Below are 14,491 nucleotides of genomic sequence, written 5' to 3'. Positions count from 1 at the left end.
ACCTCTCTACAACATACTCCGTAGTATCGGTTGGAACCTTGGAACCTTGGAACCTTGGAATAAAATAACGTTCTTATATAAGCATATAGGTACCATCACGTGCAACCATATCAGTTCAAAATGACGCTCACGCGGGGCGGATCATGTGCTCCACCGCTTATCATTTACCCTCCCCCCGCCGTTTCTCTTGTATCTCTTTCTTCACTCTCACCTGTGAAACACTATGAATATCCTACACTCTACACTGTCAACTTGGCGGGACCGCCTGGCCCCGGTATCACGCACTTCCACCTTCCGCAACACTGGCCAAATCACTCCAGAGGAGTTTGTTCTCGCCGGAGATTATTTAGTCTACAAGTTCCCCACATGGTCATGGGCCGACGCATCGAGTCCAGCAAAACGGGTATCCTACCTTCCAGATGGCAAGCAGTTCCTGGTTACACGAGGAGTGCCATGTCATCGGAGACTGAACGACAACTTTGCCGGAGATGCAGGGTTGGAGGATGAGATTGTGAGGGATTTCCTCTCAGGCGGTGATGGCGGTGAAGGCACATCTGCCGACGGCGGAGAGGATGGATGGTTGCGGACCGGTGGTGGCCGCGACGCTGGGGCAGACCATGATAAGCAAGAAGCTCGGATTCGTGACGTGCGAACCGTTGATGAATCCGGGAACCTGGGGGAGCAGGAGGATGATGATGATATCCCCGATATGGAGGATGAAGACGATGATGAGGAAGCCATCATCAGAGAGACAGATGATCAGTCAGGGACACAGTGAGTGCTATTTCTCTGTCTCCAGCTTCACCGTTATCTCTTTTTCTAACCCGTGACTCTTTACCGCTCCAGGTCTCTCCGCACTTATACCCTTTACATTACCTACTCAAACTTTTACCGCACACCTCGCCTCTACCTGTCCGGCTATTTGTCGGCATCCGAACCGCTTCCGCCACATCTAATGATGGAGGATATTGTCGGTGACTACAAAGATAAGACCGTGACGCTAGAGGACTTCCCGTGGTTTGAGGGCAGTGTCAAGATGGCCAGTGTACACCCATGTCGCCACGCCTCCGTGATGAAGACACTTTTGGATCGTGCCGATGCCGCACTCAAGCTCCGTCGTGACAAGCTCAAGCAGACACAGTCACGCGAGGAAGCGAACCGCGTTCTCCGGGCAGGCGGCGGACTGGAGGGCTTGGTAGATGAGACAAAGAATCTGTCCCTCGGGGACTCCCACCATGCACAACCTGGCGGGGACGAGTGGGAGATGCTGCAACATGATGAGGAAGAACAGGTCGCTATCCGAGTAGACCAATACCTGGTTGTGTTCCTCAAATTCATTGCCAGTGTGACGCCGGGCATTGAGCACGACTTTACGATGGGAGTATAATTTCTTTTGGATTAGATCCAGAATCGTCTTCTCCGACCCTTACTGGCCGGGCAGCTATATTCTACGACCGAATTGGACTAGATAATGGCTGGGATCTGGCGACCTGCTCTCTTGCTCTTGATTTTCGAGATGTGATATGCATGACATGACATGAGTTTGGCGTTAATCTGCTTCTGGGAGTACGGATAATCTCCCTTCCCCCTTCCCTGAGTTGCTTTTGCTGTGTATTATCTTTGGTGACTTTGAGAAGTTTCTCATGGCAAATTTCCTACGATCTGTGAAGATTCCAGTGTAGACATATCGCATCGCGAGATCATACATAGTCCCGAGCATTTCCGAAGTAAGACCGGAGGGTTAAAACTTGAGCCCCGCGCTAGTTTTGCCCCCGGTTGACAAGGTATCAATGCAAGACTGATTATCTCTCCGGGTATGCAAATGCGTTGGCAATATCCCCAACAGCGTACTCCATGACCAAAGGTTGATGTGTGGTTCCTTAGGCTGCAAAAGTCGGGTTGCTCCTCCGAGCATGTATCTAGCTACAGGTTCCCTTCCAAGGCTCCTTTCCCAACTCACACTGACTATTTCTTTTTAAATCTCAAGATCAACCATTTCCTCCCAAAATCTTCTTCTGAAGGTAACCTCAACCAATCGAAGACCCTGTTAGCAAGTCCATCAAGCAGGTCGATGAAAATACATGGCTCATCGGTTCCCTTATTCTTCGTCGTTATCGTGGATATTCTGATATCGCAACGTGGTACAATCAAGGTGATAGTTGGAGTTACACTCTCTCTGACGCGCCAAACCCATCACCCCCATCTGTGCCTTTGCCCGCGGACCACCCACCGATTTTGCTAGTTTACAACACCCGGGACAATTCAGCTGTCTGGCCCCTAGGGAATAGTTCTTTCTGCAAAGTTGAATTGCGGGTCAAGGATTCGAGTTAGGGTTATCTAGCAACATAGACATATTCCCATGCGAGCGCCTTGATAGTAAGCTTTTGCGTGTTTTATATCTTTATCTTGCAAAACTTTCCTTCCTACTACAATATTCTGAATTATTTCGCAAGTAGATGGGCATTAATATCGGGAGACGAAGCTGAACATTACTGTACCTACGAGTAAGTTGAAGAATTAGTCGTATATCAAAGTAGTATATTCGAATTGAGAGTAATAATATCAAAAGCCACAAATAACAAATAACAGTAAACCACATAAGAACTCCGAATAGTGCAAAGCACAGGTGGACGTCCAAAGTGAACATAATGGACAACCATCCGCAGTAGCTAGATAACAGCCAAACAAAAGAGTAAATAATAAAGCTCGGCCCTCACGAATGAGCACAGAAGATACAGATAATCCGGGGGTGGGTACACCGGCCGATGATGACAAATTGTAGAGAAAAAAGTAGACAAGGAAGAATATAGGGAGATACAAGAGATACACAGGTCCGATCAATCATTAGAGAGACCAACCACGTCGGTGACAGGTGGAAGGTCTATCCGGGTCGTTTTCGCCATTTTTCATCGTGTTCAGTAAATGTAGAGAAGTTGAAGCAGGGACTTTACTGGAAGAAAGCCACGATAACAGGAAGAGCCACTGCGAGGACGGATCCGGGGACCAGAGATGAGCCGGCATTGAAGACGGGCACAACGGGAACGGAAGGAACAGCGGAAGGCGAGGCGGATGCAGTGGGCACGGCGTGGTGGATCAGAGGGGTGGAGGACTGGGCGGGGGCGGGCACCCAGCCGGCCGGGGCGGTGGTAAGAGGGCCAGAGATGGGGGTGGTGAAGGTGGGGGGGAGGATAGTGGGGACGCCAGTCCAAGTAGGAGGGTGGGCAGTCTCAGCGGGGGGAGTGATGATCTCGGTGGGAGGGCTGACAGTAGTAGTAGGCACAACAACCACGGGAGGAGGGTTGGCAGTGGGAGTAGGCACAACGACAACGGCAGGGGGCTCAGGGCAAGGGTAGCCGTCCTGGTGGTGGTGTTCGCCGTTACCAACGTTGACTCTGGGGCCACCGGGGATACCAACGTCAACACCAGCGCCGGCGAGGTGGTCATCGCCTGAGCCAGGGCCGCAGGGGCCGCGGTGAGAGTCGAGGAATCCGGCGCCAACGTTCACATAGGGACCGCCGGGGATGCCGACCTTGACGCCGCTGCCGGCGGAGGTCTCGCTGTTGTCTGGGCCCAGGTTGGTGGTCTCGGGGCCGTGGTTGATGATCTCCGGGAATGGGAGAGCGGGCAGCTGGGGAGCCGGCACCTGGGGAGCAGAGAGGACGGTGGCGGGGCCGAGAGCAAGGACGAGGCACATGAGGCCGGAGAAGTTGATAGTAGTCGAGACCATTGTTGCGGTAGTGTGTTTTTTTGGTTTTGATTTTAGGAAGACAGGAAGATAGAAGTTGTTGATTAAATGAATCCGAAGATCGAAATTATAAAGTGATTGAAGGAGAGTTGGAAAGAGAGAGAGAAGAGTGAATGACTGTTTAGAGACTGTGATGGTTGCTGAAGAATTGAATTTGAGGCGTGAACAATGATCCTTATGTACTTTTCGGCACCCATGCAAAGTATACACTTGAACAGTATCATGGGGAGAACCAAGGGCTCTATCCAAGACCAGATCGAACCAGATAATGAGATATCTGCAAGGCACGAACTAGTCCTGGGTGGTACTCATCTAAAAAAGCCACAAGGGCAGTGATCTGCAAGGTACAAAGTCAACGGCCACTGCTGGGAAAGAAATCATGAGAGACATTGGGTCTTAAGGGGTCTGGAATCAAGTAATTGGTGGAAATTAGGGCATGCAAGCAGCATGGTTCAATAGGAACGAGCTGCAGCTCTGTCGAGAGACTAGACGTGCGCTGGCGAGTAGTGTAAAGTTTATGCCCGAGCCTTCCCCGGACGCCCGAGCTATCGTAGCCCAACTAGGACAAGATTAGTGGGATTTGCATTGTATGGGATGCAGATGGAGTTCTCTGGGGGGGTAGGAGAACACGTGTGGCCGAATGGGGAAGTAAAGTTGTATGGATGCAAGGGATAGTAGCCAATAAGGCACAGAGACACTAAGATCCCTCTCTACAAGAAACTTTTCAAGGAGCCAATCAGGACATTGGACTAAGATTCAATGCATACACATCACACGCAAGGAACTCGAACACAGGCGAGTCCATATGCAACTTGCTAGGGCTGTTGGCCGTTGCCTGTCAAGTCAAGCAGGTCACCCCAGAAACGAAGACTAACCTGGAAGAAATCTAAAACATTTGAAACAGATGAGGTTGTATTGCACATATCGGCATATATCATAATCTCGTAAGGTATTTCGCCAGAATGGAGAACAGAAGATAAACAAAAAGGTACAGCATCAAAAGCATATGCTGCTCCATGAAAAGAAGAAAAAAAACATCAAGTAATCCGCAGGAGACATAGTAGGACCTATTTCACACACAGATCACAAAGATCCAAATGTATATGGGAAATATATGTTTCCTTACACTTGACCCGAGTTCGATATCCCAAATGCAGTGCCGAAATTAGTTGATTTCTTGAATTTGATTTCAAGTTCTTGCTCGCCTTGGCGAGGAAATTCAGACTCAGAATCGCTCTCATTGGGATCAGCCGATTCCACCGAGCTGCCTAGAATATTCTTCGCTTGAACAAGGAGTTTCTGATCGAGTTCGCTCAAAAAATTGGAGTCGTGCTCGTCATCATTAATCAGACCGAGGGGCCCCGTGAGAGCGGGGTCGTCTGGCACATCCGGAAAGTAGGAGATCTCATTTTCGGTGGGTTGATGAACGTTCGCCACGGGCTGAAGAGGGGCGTTCTCAATCTGGGAGCCAGCCTCGAGGGGAGTCCCCTCCTGAGTGGACCGACTATCATCAGCGTCGATGATCGCCATCGGGGTGTGACCTGCATGGCGGAGCAAGTTCTCATTGGGCGGTCCAAGCTCTGACAGCTTTAACTTAAGACTGTTTCGATGTTCCATGATAGGCCTTGCAGCGGTTGAAGGGGCAGTTCCAGGGGTTACCAGGGGCGATGGGGAGGGCGGGGTGATCACTCGAGCTACCACGGCGGGTGGCAGCGCCGTAGACTTGAGCGTGATACCATCCAGGGTGCTGTCAAGCTTTTCGATCGGCACCGGCTGACTCACAGCTGCTCCAGAAGGGTCTACTGGTCGTGATTGGGGGAAAGAGCCCGATCAAGGGATGGCGGATTCCCACTTTCGGAGATTGGCGATAGATAGCTTTGGTCTGGAGATTCATGGTCGAAGAACACCCTTGTTGGAGGATTGCCTGGACTTGTCCCCTCCCACACTTGAGCCGCAAGGCCATTTGTGTTATACTGCGATATTCCACCTGCAAGCACAAGTTTGGCGGCTTCCGATCCCAATTGACTTGTTCTGTTTCCTTGACTTTTGACAAACACCTCCAGCTCAGCAATTTTCGATCGTAAGAACGCGCGCTCTTTCTCCCATAACCGGCGCTCTTGCGCAAACAATTCCCTCTCCGTCTCAAAGTTCAGCCGTTGGCTCTGGAGAAGTGCCCGCGATTGGTCGATATAGGACGTATCCATGGTGAACGAATTCACCCACGTCGAGTCTTGGAATGCTGTTCGGCCGTGGCCTGAAATTACAGGAGGAAATGTGGCTGAAACGGATTTTGTGCGACGGATTGGTGTTTCGGTCGGAGAAAAGCGTACTTCCTTGTAGAGACTTCCGTGGCCGTCTAGTAATTTGGTAGGCTTCATGATGTCTGAGATTTGATTTTCTCACGATAATGAGCGCAAATCGGCAGATAAGGGTATATTAGGGGGTCGAGACGATAGTAACGTGGATAGTACGATAATCACGATAGTGCCCAACCTGCAGTGTGGCTTTACACGTCGAGGCCAGTGGAGTTCCTAGGAGCGGTCAATGAGTTCACAGCACTTGGCCATCTAATATGCCGGAATTTCATGCGAGGTTCCGGATACAGCACATGTCAAGCCTCGGGACATGCGTTCGTAGATGAATGGTGGGCTTAGGATTTGGGTAGCTTTTCAGGTACAAAGTTCCTAAATTCCCAAGGAAAGTAGCGAAGTAGGAAAGAGGTCAAATATACGGAGTACTAAATTGCTCATCCCCACAAATTCTGGGGAAAATGAGGAGGGTTACATGAGAAATGGAAAAGGAAATTCGGATCTGACCACAGCGTATGACGTCAAAGGGGCTCTAATAGGAAATGTCATTTATCAGATGATATACATAGGTAGGATGATCAGATACATATCTGGTATATCTAATATATATTATAAGTCATCTATATGTGTGTGTAAATATATAACCCCCAAAAAACAGTCCTGGAGTATACCCCGTCAATATATATATCTAGAATATATATCTAGAATTCACCCCTGTACTCCGTACTGTATTAGTGGAATCAACAAGAATGGAGAGAGTAAAAAAGAAGCCCGCCTTAGTTCCGCCACTTGCGCCAAAGATGTCATTAAACCACCTTTAATATGCACTTGACTGGTATAATGCGCGCTCAGACATCATGACGCAGAGCAGGGGCCTGCTAAAAGCAAACTCGAACAAGTCAGACCAGATCCCCCGAGGTTCACAATGCTAAAAAATGCAAAAAATAAAAAACAAAACAAAAACAAAACAAAAGGATATAGAAAAGAAGATAACACCGAAATAAATGAAAAAAAGGGAAAAAGGGAAAACCCTCAGTAAACAGACGAGGCAGGCTGGACCCGACTTGGCGCAACCATGTTCTTCTTGAAATCCAAAGACCAAGCCGAACACCCCTTAATCGACCGACGAGCATCTGGCTGTCTCAGCGGCGAACGACTCCGCCAAACAAACTGCTGAGCTTCATCAAGCAGATGATGATCACCATTCGGCAGCGGATAGAAGCTCACATCCTTACACAAAGTGCCGAAGCGTGTAGCAAGATCAAACACCCCTCGGGCCGTGAGATCCCGACCACCCACGTTCGCAGACGGATAATAGTAGCGCGGATCGAGGTACAGTAGCACACTATTCCAGAGCGGAAGTTTCTCGGCCAGAAGCCGTGCGGCGGCCTCGTATTGCTTTAGCGTGCGCTTCGGCACGCCGGTTTGCGTGTGCACAAAGAAGAAGACCTCGAAACCGACGCTGCGGATGCGGGCACGGGCGGTTGCACTGAGCGTATCCAGGAAGTCGCCTAGTCGGTCCAGATTGAAGGAGTTGCGGAGGAAGAGGGTGTGTGTTGAGTAGAGGTAGTCTTCGACTTCGTTGTGGAGTTGCCGGTTCACCGCGAGTAATTTGCGTGCGGTGCCGTCTTCGCCAACCCAGTGCGGACTCATTGATAATGCTCGGTATTGACCACGGGCTGTGAAGGTATTGCCATGATCGCCTAGCACGATCATGGGTTTGCTGACTAGATACTCATTTGGTACGTCTAGTGCATATTCGTAGATCTTGAGACGGAGTTCGGCTGGGAGTTGGAGGAGCCGCGATGGTGATATCGATGTGTGGGTGAGATTTGGCTTCATATCTCCCTACTTTATAGATCTAGAAGAAAAAGCAATATGAGCAATCTGTGATGAAATATTGAGCTTGCGAAACGCGGCTGTTAATTCCGTTTAAAAGGCAGTCGTACCACTCGGGTGTATACGCTATATAGATGTGTCGCCACCGTCAGAAAATTTTCGATCAGAAAAAGTCAATGCTGAACCAAAATAGCTGTACTCTGTACTCTTAGATGACCTTGCATAACATAAATTCTAGAGCATCAGCCCATGTCGAGTATCTGATCTAAGATATCACACCGCATATACTGCATATACTTCACCGCATATTGCCCTCCGTACAAGTTAAACCTTCCAAGGTTGGAATATTCAAGCTATTATACATATGTACCTAGGTATGTAGTACATAACCCACGAGGTAATTACCCGTTCCTAGATCCCTGGACCATGGATGTATTCAATGCAAAAATTTTATGCAGTAACCTTCTAAATGGGATGATATTGTCCTTGGGGACCCACGTATTAGTGGATCTGATGTATAGAAAAATTGTGAAGAGATAGTAATGCCAAGCAACGTCGAGGACCACACAATCTATGTACTTGGGCTTGAGTAACATGCCATGGTCGCATAATGTAAGATGCAGACTGTATATCGAGTATAAATAGGTACAAAGCTGCCATCCATTGTGATATTATTGTATGGTAGAAGTACCTAGGTAATCATATTCGTAGTGAACCAAGCTGCACACCTTTGATCCAATAGAGACGTCATCGCAGATATCTAGCGAATCTTCTCTCTTCTCGGCAGCACATTCAAATATCAGTTTATCAATAATAAACTGAACAATCTGGTAAACCGGCACTATCAATTCCCGTCCCCTTTCATTGCCAACAAGATCAAATGACATCACTTGAAGAAGTACATCGGAAGCCGATTGAATTATCCACTCTGGCGAATAATAAAAAAAAAATTAAAATAAACCCGAGTCTCCAAAAATTCAAGATGCAATATATTCGCTATAAAAAGATTATTCGAAAATAGCGGGGACAATTGAATTCCTCACTTGATCATCGCTGTCTATACACACCAAGCGACCAAGCTGCCCGCAGAACAGCCAGACCCCAAGCCATGCCGATACTATCTCGTAAGACATTCAATTTGCTACCCTTGACTTCCCTCCATCCCACAGGGACTTCGGCCACAGGGATCCGAGCGAACTCAGCCAGCATGAGCATCTCAACATCGAAGATCCAGCCCTCGGAATGCATGTACGGCACAATATAAGGCAGCGCACTGCGAGAGAACAGCTTGAACCCGCACTGCGTATCCTTGACAGTAGCCGTTTTAGGAGGCGTCATGAGCCGCAGGATCAAATGGAACGAATGCATCAGGAAGTTTCGAAGCTTGGATCGCTATCGAGCAGAGTCAGCAATCAACCTCACAAAACATCCAATCACCCAGATATCAAATATCATACCTTGACCACAGCCTCACTACCAACCATATGCGCCCGCGATCCAACAGCAACCGCCCGCCCATTCGAATCCTCCACATCCCGACAAGCCCCAACAAGCTTACCGAGATCAGCGAACTTGCTCGCCCCATCCGCATCCGCGAAGACAACATACTTCCCACGGACATGGCGCATACCGTGCGTGACCGCACCGCCCTTGCCGCGGTTGTGAGTCAAGTTCACGACGCGGATTGTGCCAGGCGGGATATGAACGCCCTCCGCGGCCTTTGGTGTCCATGGACCCGCGTGTCCCTTGGGGTGTAGAGAAAGCTGGTGGTCACGCGCGAACCGGAATGCCACTTCCTCCGTGCGGTCTGTCGACCCGTCCGAGACGAGGATGATCTCCCAGCCGCGATCTGAAGTGGAGCCTGTGGCGTCACTAGTGGTCTCCTGGTTCGGCTTGCGCTTGCGCATTGAGCGCGTCTCCATTGTGCTTGGGCTGCTGGCCCTGGCGATCGCGCTGGCTGTGTCCCCATACATGTGCTCCAGGTAGTTGACGGCTTCTTCCAGCATTCCAGTTAACCGGTCTTCCTCGTTGTAGGCTGGTACTACGACGGACATGAATAGCTCGGCTGGTGCGATCGTATGGGCTGTGGTGCTTTTGGGGGTGCCCTTTTTCGCGTCTAGGCTTTCGAGCCAGCAGGGTAGGGGCTCGGGGTCTGTCACGGATCCATCTTTGGCGAGGGTTCTATACTTCTTTTCTTCTGGTAGAGGTTCTCGTGGGACTGGCGCAACGAAAAATATAAACAATGAGAACTAGATGATTGAAAGGAGAATCGATAGGTCAGTAACTTGTAATTAGGGCTGCACGTGTCTGGAGCGCGCGATCTGGCTGGTACAAGCGGAGTGGGGGAAAGTGGACTCACCAGGACAAATAGTCCTAGAAACGTGGCCAGGGCAGCAATGAGTAAGATCTGAACTGGGATTTCCACCACAGTATTGACGCATTGGCGACAGACCTCGCTCCAAGCTGCCGCCATTGTGCAGAGTGACGAGCTGGACGTCAGATGCGGAGACGGAAGAGATGCGGAATGGGGAGACGGGAGCGATGCCGGAAGGGATAAGGCAAGCACTTAGGTCCGAGAGAGAAACTGTTTATTCATAGAGGTAAGACAGATTGATCCTCGCCATTGAAGAGGGAGAGGGAGAGAGACGGTAGAAGGGAGGGGAGGAATGCTGTAAGTTGATAATCGCCAGCTTGGCCTTTTATCGGCAACACGCAAGCCGATACGGAATAGATCCACCTCCGGGAGCCACCGTTCGTAAGATATTATATGATCCTATGTCTTACTATTTTATATAAGTGGTATTAGAATTTATTTTCTTATACATATGTGTTCCGTTACAGTTCAAGTATACTGTAGCTCATTTGCCTGTGTTCACGTATACGCCTGTCTATACGCGTTTAACCTCAGATCACATAGATCGGTCAGCTCTTGGAGTGAACATGGTCGCATACAAGAGCTGATTCTTGCTCCATCAAATGGCGCGACTCCCTCAGAGTGATCTTCAATTGTCAAAGCTAGAGAATTGCCTCTAGCAAAGGATAGTAAGAGAATTGGCTAAGTGAAACAGGACCACGGAGGTCTGACACTCAAAGTTCAATATTTCCATAGTTTCATTCAAACACTTTCCTTCTGTTATCGTCTCGATTTTTCTTCTTCCTACCACTTTGCCTCCCTAGTCTTGTATCCTCTGATATTCTAGCAAGACTCCTTCACCCAACCAGTAAGTACAAAACAACACACCGAGAAGTCAAGAACGACTTCTTTCTAACAGTTCTGAACGTACCCCTCCTGGATAGAAGGAGTACGCAATAATCCGAGACCAGAAAGCGATTGAAGCAGGAGTCTTGGCTTACAACATGGCAAGTCCAACCACGGTGGAAAAGCGTAGCGCAATGCCTGGAAACTGATCAGCAAGGCCTGTGAACGTTCCCAAGTATTATGGAGCCGGACGAACAGAAGCGAGGGCATCCTGGGATAGGGGACCTTTCCATATATCAATGGCAATAGATGCGAGAATCCTTGGAGACCCCAACCGGTTCAGTCCTCGGAGAGTGGTCCAGACAGAGGCAGGCCATCCAGGGTGGGTCCGGAGGGCAATCTGATATCTGTCGTGTAGTTGTGGCCGACTCATTAATTTCCGGCTTGGTAATAACAGAATAAAAGGATCCACTCTCTGGCTTCGTGTACGGAAAGTGTCCAAAGGGATGATCCGTGCTCAAAAAGGCTGGAGCACTAATGCGAACAAGAAAAAAAAAAAAAAGACAACCCCAGGATTCCACCAGCCCCTAAATGATCACCGCCAAGACGCACAGCCTACGCCATAACGGAACCCGCAACAGAGCCGGAAGTCACCCAACCCCGTTTTCAAACTTCCTGCATCTCCTGATCGGAGGATGTTGATATATCAGTTCCTAGTGAGTAGGGATTGCCATACAGGTAAGCGGGGGATTCTGCCATTGGCGCGAATTCATCTGCTAATCGGGTGGGTGTGAATCGTCGCGTTTGGTCGTATGTCATCCAGCGGGTGAACTAGTTAGATGGTCAGTTTTAAATATGCTTTTAGGGACATGAGGGCTAACAGACAGTTGCAATCCGCACCCCCAACCAAAGACATCGATGTTCCCTAGGAATCACTGTTGAGCGTTCTTCTATTGATGGCCTGTCGTCTTCTGTAGGAGCCCCCTCGAAGAAATCTCCTGGGTAGTAAAGCCGGCTCCATGCCTGTCCTCTGATTAAAAAGTCCTCCGGTAGCTGATGTGTACTTGACTCGTCAAGAAGCGGGAATGATTCGTCTTCGATCTTTGCAATGATCGTATCGGGACGGAACAAGGTGTTCAGATAATTCGCGAGTCGCGACCACGGAACCAGTGGTTCTAGTCGTTGTATAGCAGCTGGGTTGAGTGTGAGGCACCACACAAATGCCATAGAGATATGCACACTCGGGTATATGTTGGGATCACCGATTTGGCCTAACATGACGATCAATGTGTGAAATGCGAGAGAGCTTGCCCGGAACGTAAGCTGGGACGAAAGATCACTGTATGTGGCATGGATTGATGCATTCGGGGCACTAGGTGCACTAGATGCCCACTTCATAGCCGTCAGGCGATCTTCTGCCGTAGGACTGCGCAATTTCAATATAAAATCCTTTTCCATCACTCCATATTTACTCCCATATTGAAATATTGCGGAGATATTGCAAGACGTAAGTTGCACACCCTGTTGCCCATGTACACATTGCTGCCCATGCACACCTTGCTGCCCATGTCGGCATACCCGACCAATCTCCTTACGCAGAGTAGAAAGAAACAGATTCGCCCGAGAAACGAAATCCTCAACCGGAGCTTGCATGAAAAGCGCACCGTGAGTAGTCACGAACGAAGTAATCAAACTCTGACTTCCCTCCTGAACCGGCAGATTCATAAGAGGAGTGACTAGCTGGACCATGCTATCGAGAGCATTAGGGAATGCGCGAACACTGATCAATGCTTTCGTGTAGTGAAAAAACTGCTGGAGAACATCCGGACGCGCCAAAATAGCAAGATGATGCTGGATACGGCCGTTTTCCGGACTTCTCTCTGCGTCTTGGTTATACCAATACCTCGAAACCCCTGCCCAGAGTTCACGGTCCTTCTTATCGAATTCTTCCACGGCCATTCGGTACCGTGCTAAGTCACCCAGACACTCGATCCAAGTCTCTTTAAAATATGGCACGCTTTCTAGCAGCAACGTTATCATTGAATATGAGAGGTAGATGAAGTCGAGCATATACTCCATCGATTGAGGAAGTTTGTGGCGCAACAGCTCTAAGAATGAATGCACTCCGTATCGCCACATACGCGCCGGCATCGCGTACTTCTGAGCCAATTCTTTAAGAACAGGACCAGCCGACGGATGCTGGGAGGCGAGAAAGAAGTCATGATGCTCATAGAGTAGTGTTCGGTGCAACAAGACGAATTTTTGCCACTGATCTTGTGACAGTTCGTCCTTTGATTGCGCCTGTTGCCTGTCGAGTTCGATGCACTTCTTTTCCACCATGACAAGTCCGGTATAAATCCCCCGCACCTCATTGATCAGTTGCTCCTCACTGATGGTGTGGGTCTCCAGTTGCCTGAACATTTCATGAGGCTTTGCTTCCTGAGTGATTGCACCTTCCTCCACTGTCTCCCCATTTTGATTTTGACCTTGATTTATTACTTGATCATTTCGCGTCTCCCAAGATTCTTGCGTTTCCATTTTCGGCTGCGTGACATGGGGGATATTCTGAACCCCAACAGCATTTTGGCTGTGCACAACAATGGGTGTTGGATATGATCTTTGCAATTCTGGACGTGTCGTAGAGCCTTGAGCTAGCTGTAATCCCTCTTCCTGCCTGAGTGCACTGGTCTCAATTTTTGGATCTGCTGGGGGTTCATCTATACATTGAGGCACGCTAGATTTTAGCTGCTGAGAAGCCGATCCCGATAACCGCCGAGGCTCCCGAGAGGCCCGGAAGCTGTCCAGGCGGCGAGATTTGCCAACGTGGCCTACACTGGTGCAAGCGGGGCTTCTCATCACTCTCATGCCGGGGCTACTAGGCGGGTCCATAGTGCGATCATCTGCTAGGACGCTAGTAGACTTTGGTCGAACACTGGATATTGGCGAGGCGGCCGAGCAACGGCCATGGGTACCCATCGATTCAGATATGGGTTCTTCTGGCAATAACCTTTTCATAGATCGCCTATGTGAACAGTCAAAAGATATGTAAGCAACAGAAGCTTCCAAGGTTGGAAGGTTGCAATATACCTATGTGACACGTCGCTACGGACAAGTCTATCTGAGGGCCTTGTTTTGCCATCTAACAGACTGCAAACATTTCGCCTAGTCAGTATGGCCTCCTTACGGCACATTGGCTTGTCGCCCATTTCAGTCATCTAGGGAGAATTAGCTTATCATTCGAGCCTTCGGAGTGGCCAACGCACCCGGTAAGAAAAAACGAGAGCCCAATCCTCCATGTTGTCATGGAGATTGGGTAAAGATATAGAAGAGGGGGACCTTTAAATAGTCTATATTACATCGACTAGGTAAGAGGTGGGAAGAACAATGCAAAAAATCCAA

At 49.2% G+C, this 14,491-nt stretch overlaps 6 protein-coding genes across 6 annotated transcripts; 1 reads left to right on the top strand and 5 right to left on the bottom strand.

Annotated features, from left to right (window-relative positions):
• Positions 1-223: 223 nt before the first annotated feature.
• On the top strand, positions 224-1,387 carry N7487_000650 (ATG3/ATG10 family protein; the record flags this gene model as incomplete). The annotated part of the gene is made up of 2 exons (XM_056868398.1): positions 224-774; positions 847-1,387. The coding sequence occupies 2 exons, from the start codon at positions 224-226 to the stop codon at positions 1,385-1,387; spliced, it is 1,092 nt and encodes a 363-aa protein (XP_056733182.1).
• Positions 1,388-2,947: 1,560 nt separating this feature from the next.
• Positions 2,948-3,727, bottom strand: N7487_000649 (putative cell wall protein; the record flags this gene model as incomplete). The annotated part of the gene is made up of 1 exon (XM_056868397.1): positions 2,948-3,727. One exon carries the CDS (start codon positions 3,725-3,727, stop codon positions 2,948-2,950), a length of 780 nt encoding a protein of 259 aa, XP_056733181.1.
• A 1,140-nt stretch (positions 3,728-4,867) lies between these two features.
• N7487_000648 (uncharacterized protein) lies at positions 4,868-6,123 on the bottom strand (the record flags this gene model as incomplete). Its single annotated transcript, XM_056868396.1, has 2 exons — positions 4,868-5,547; positions 5,598-6,123. The coding sequence occupies 2 exons, from the start codon at positions 6,121-6,123 to the stop codon at positions 4,868-4,870; spliced, it is 1,206 nt and encodes a 401-aa protein (XP_056733180.1).
• A 963-nt stretch (positions 6,124-7,086) lies between these two features.
• On the bottom strand, positions 7,087-7,896 carry N7487_000647 (uncharacterized protein; the record flags this gene model as incomplete). The annotated part of the gene is made up of 1 exon (XM_056868395.1): positions 7,087-7,896. The coding sequence occupies one exon, from the start codon at positions 7,894-7,896 to the stop codon at positions 7,087-7,089; it is 810 nt and encodes a 269-aa protein (XP_056733179.1).
• A 1,044-nt stretch (positions 7,897-8,940) lies between these two features.
• Positions 8,941-10,366, bottom strand: N7487_000646 (dolichyl-phosphate beta-glucosyltransferase; the record flags this gene model as incomplete). The annotated part of the gene is made up of 3 exons (XM_056868394.1): positions 8,941-9,285; positions 9,351-10,142; positions 10,253-10,366. 3 exons carry the CDS (start codon positions 10,364-10,366, stop codon positions 8,941-8,943), a joined length of 1,251 nt encoding a protein of 416 aa, XP_056733178.1.
• Positions 10,367-11,758: 1,392 nt separating this feature from the next.
• Positions 11,759-14,068, bottom strand: N7487_000645 (uncharacterized protein; the record flags this gene model as incomplete). Its single annotated transcript, XM_056868393.1, has 3 exons — positions 11,759-11,923; positions 11,978-12,613; positions 12,671-14,068. The coding sequence occupies 3 exons, from the start codon at positions 14,066-14,068 to the stop codon at positions 11,759-11,761; spliced, it is 2,199 nt and encodes a 732-aa protein (XP_056733177.1).
• Positions 14,069-14,491: the final 423 nt, after the last annotated feature.

Source organism: Penicillium crustosum (genome assembly GCF_028827405.1).
Source record: "Penicillium crustosum strain IBT 35664 chromosome Unknown utg000001l_segment0_segment0, whole genome shotgun sequence".
Taxonomy (NCBI): Eukaryota; Fungi; Ascomycota; class Eurotiomycetes; order Eurotiales; family Aspergillaceae; genus Penicillium; species Penicillium crustosum.
Note: the sequence above shows the minus strand (reverse complement) of the source record. Positions and strands in the feature narration are given on the sequence as shown.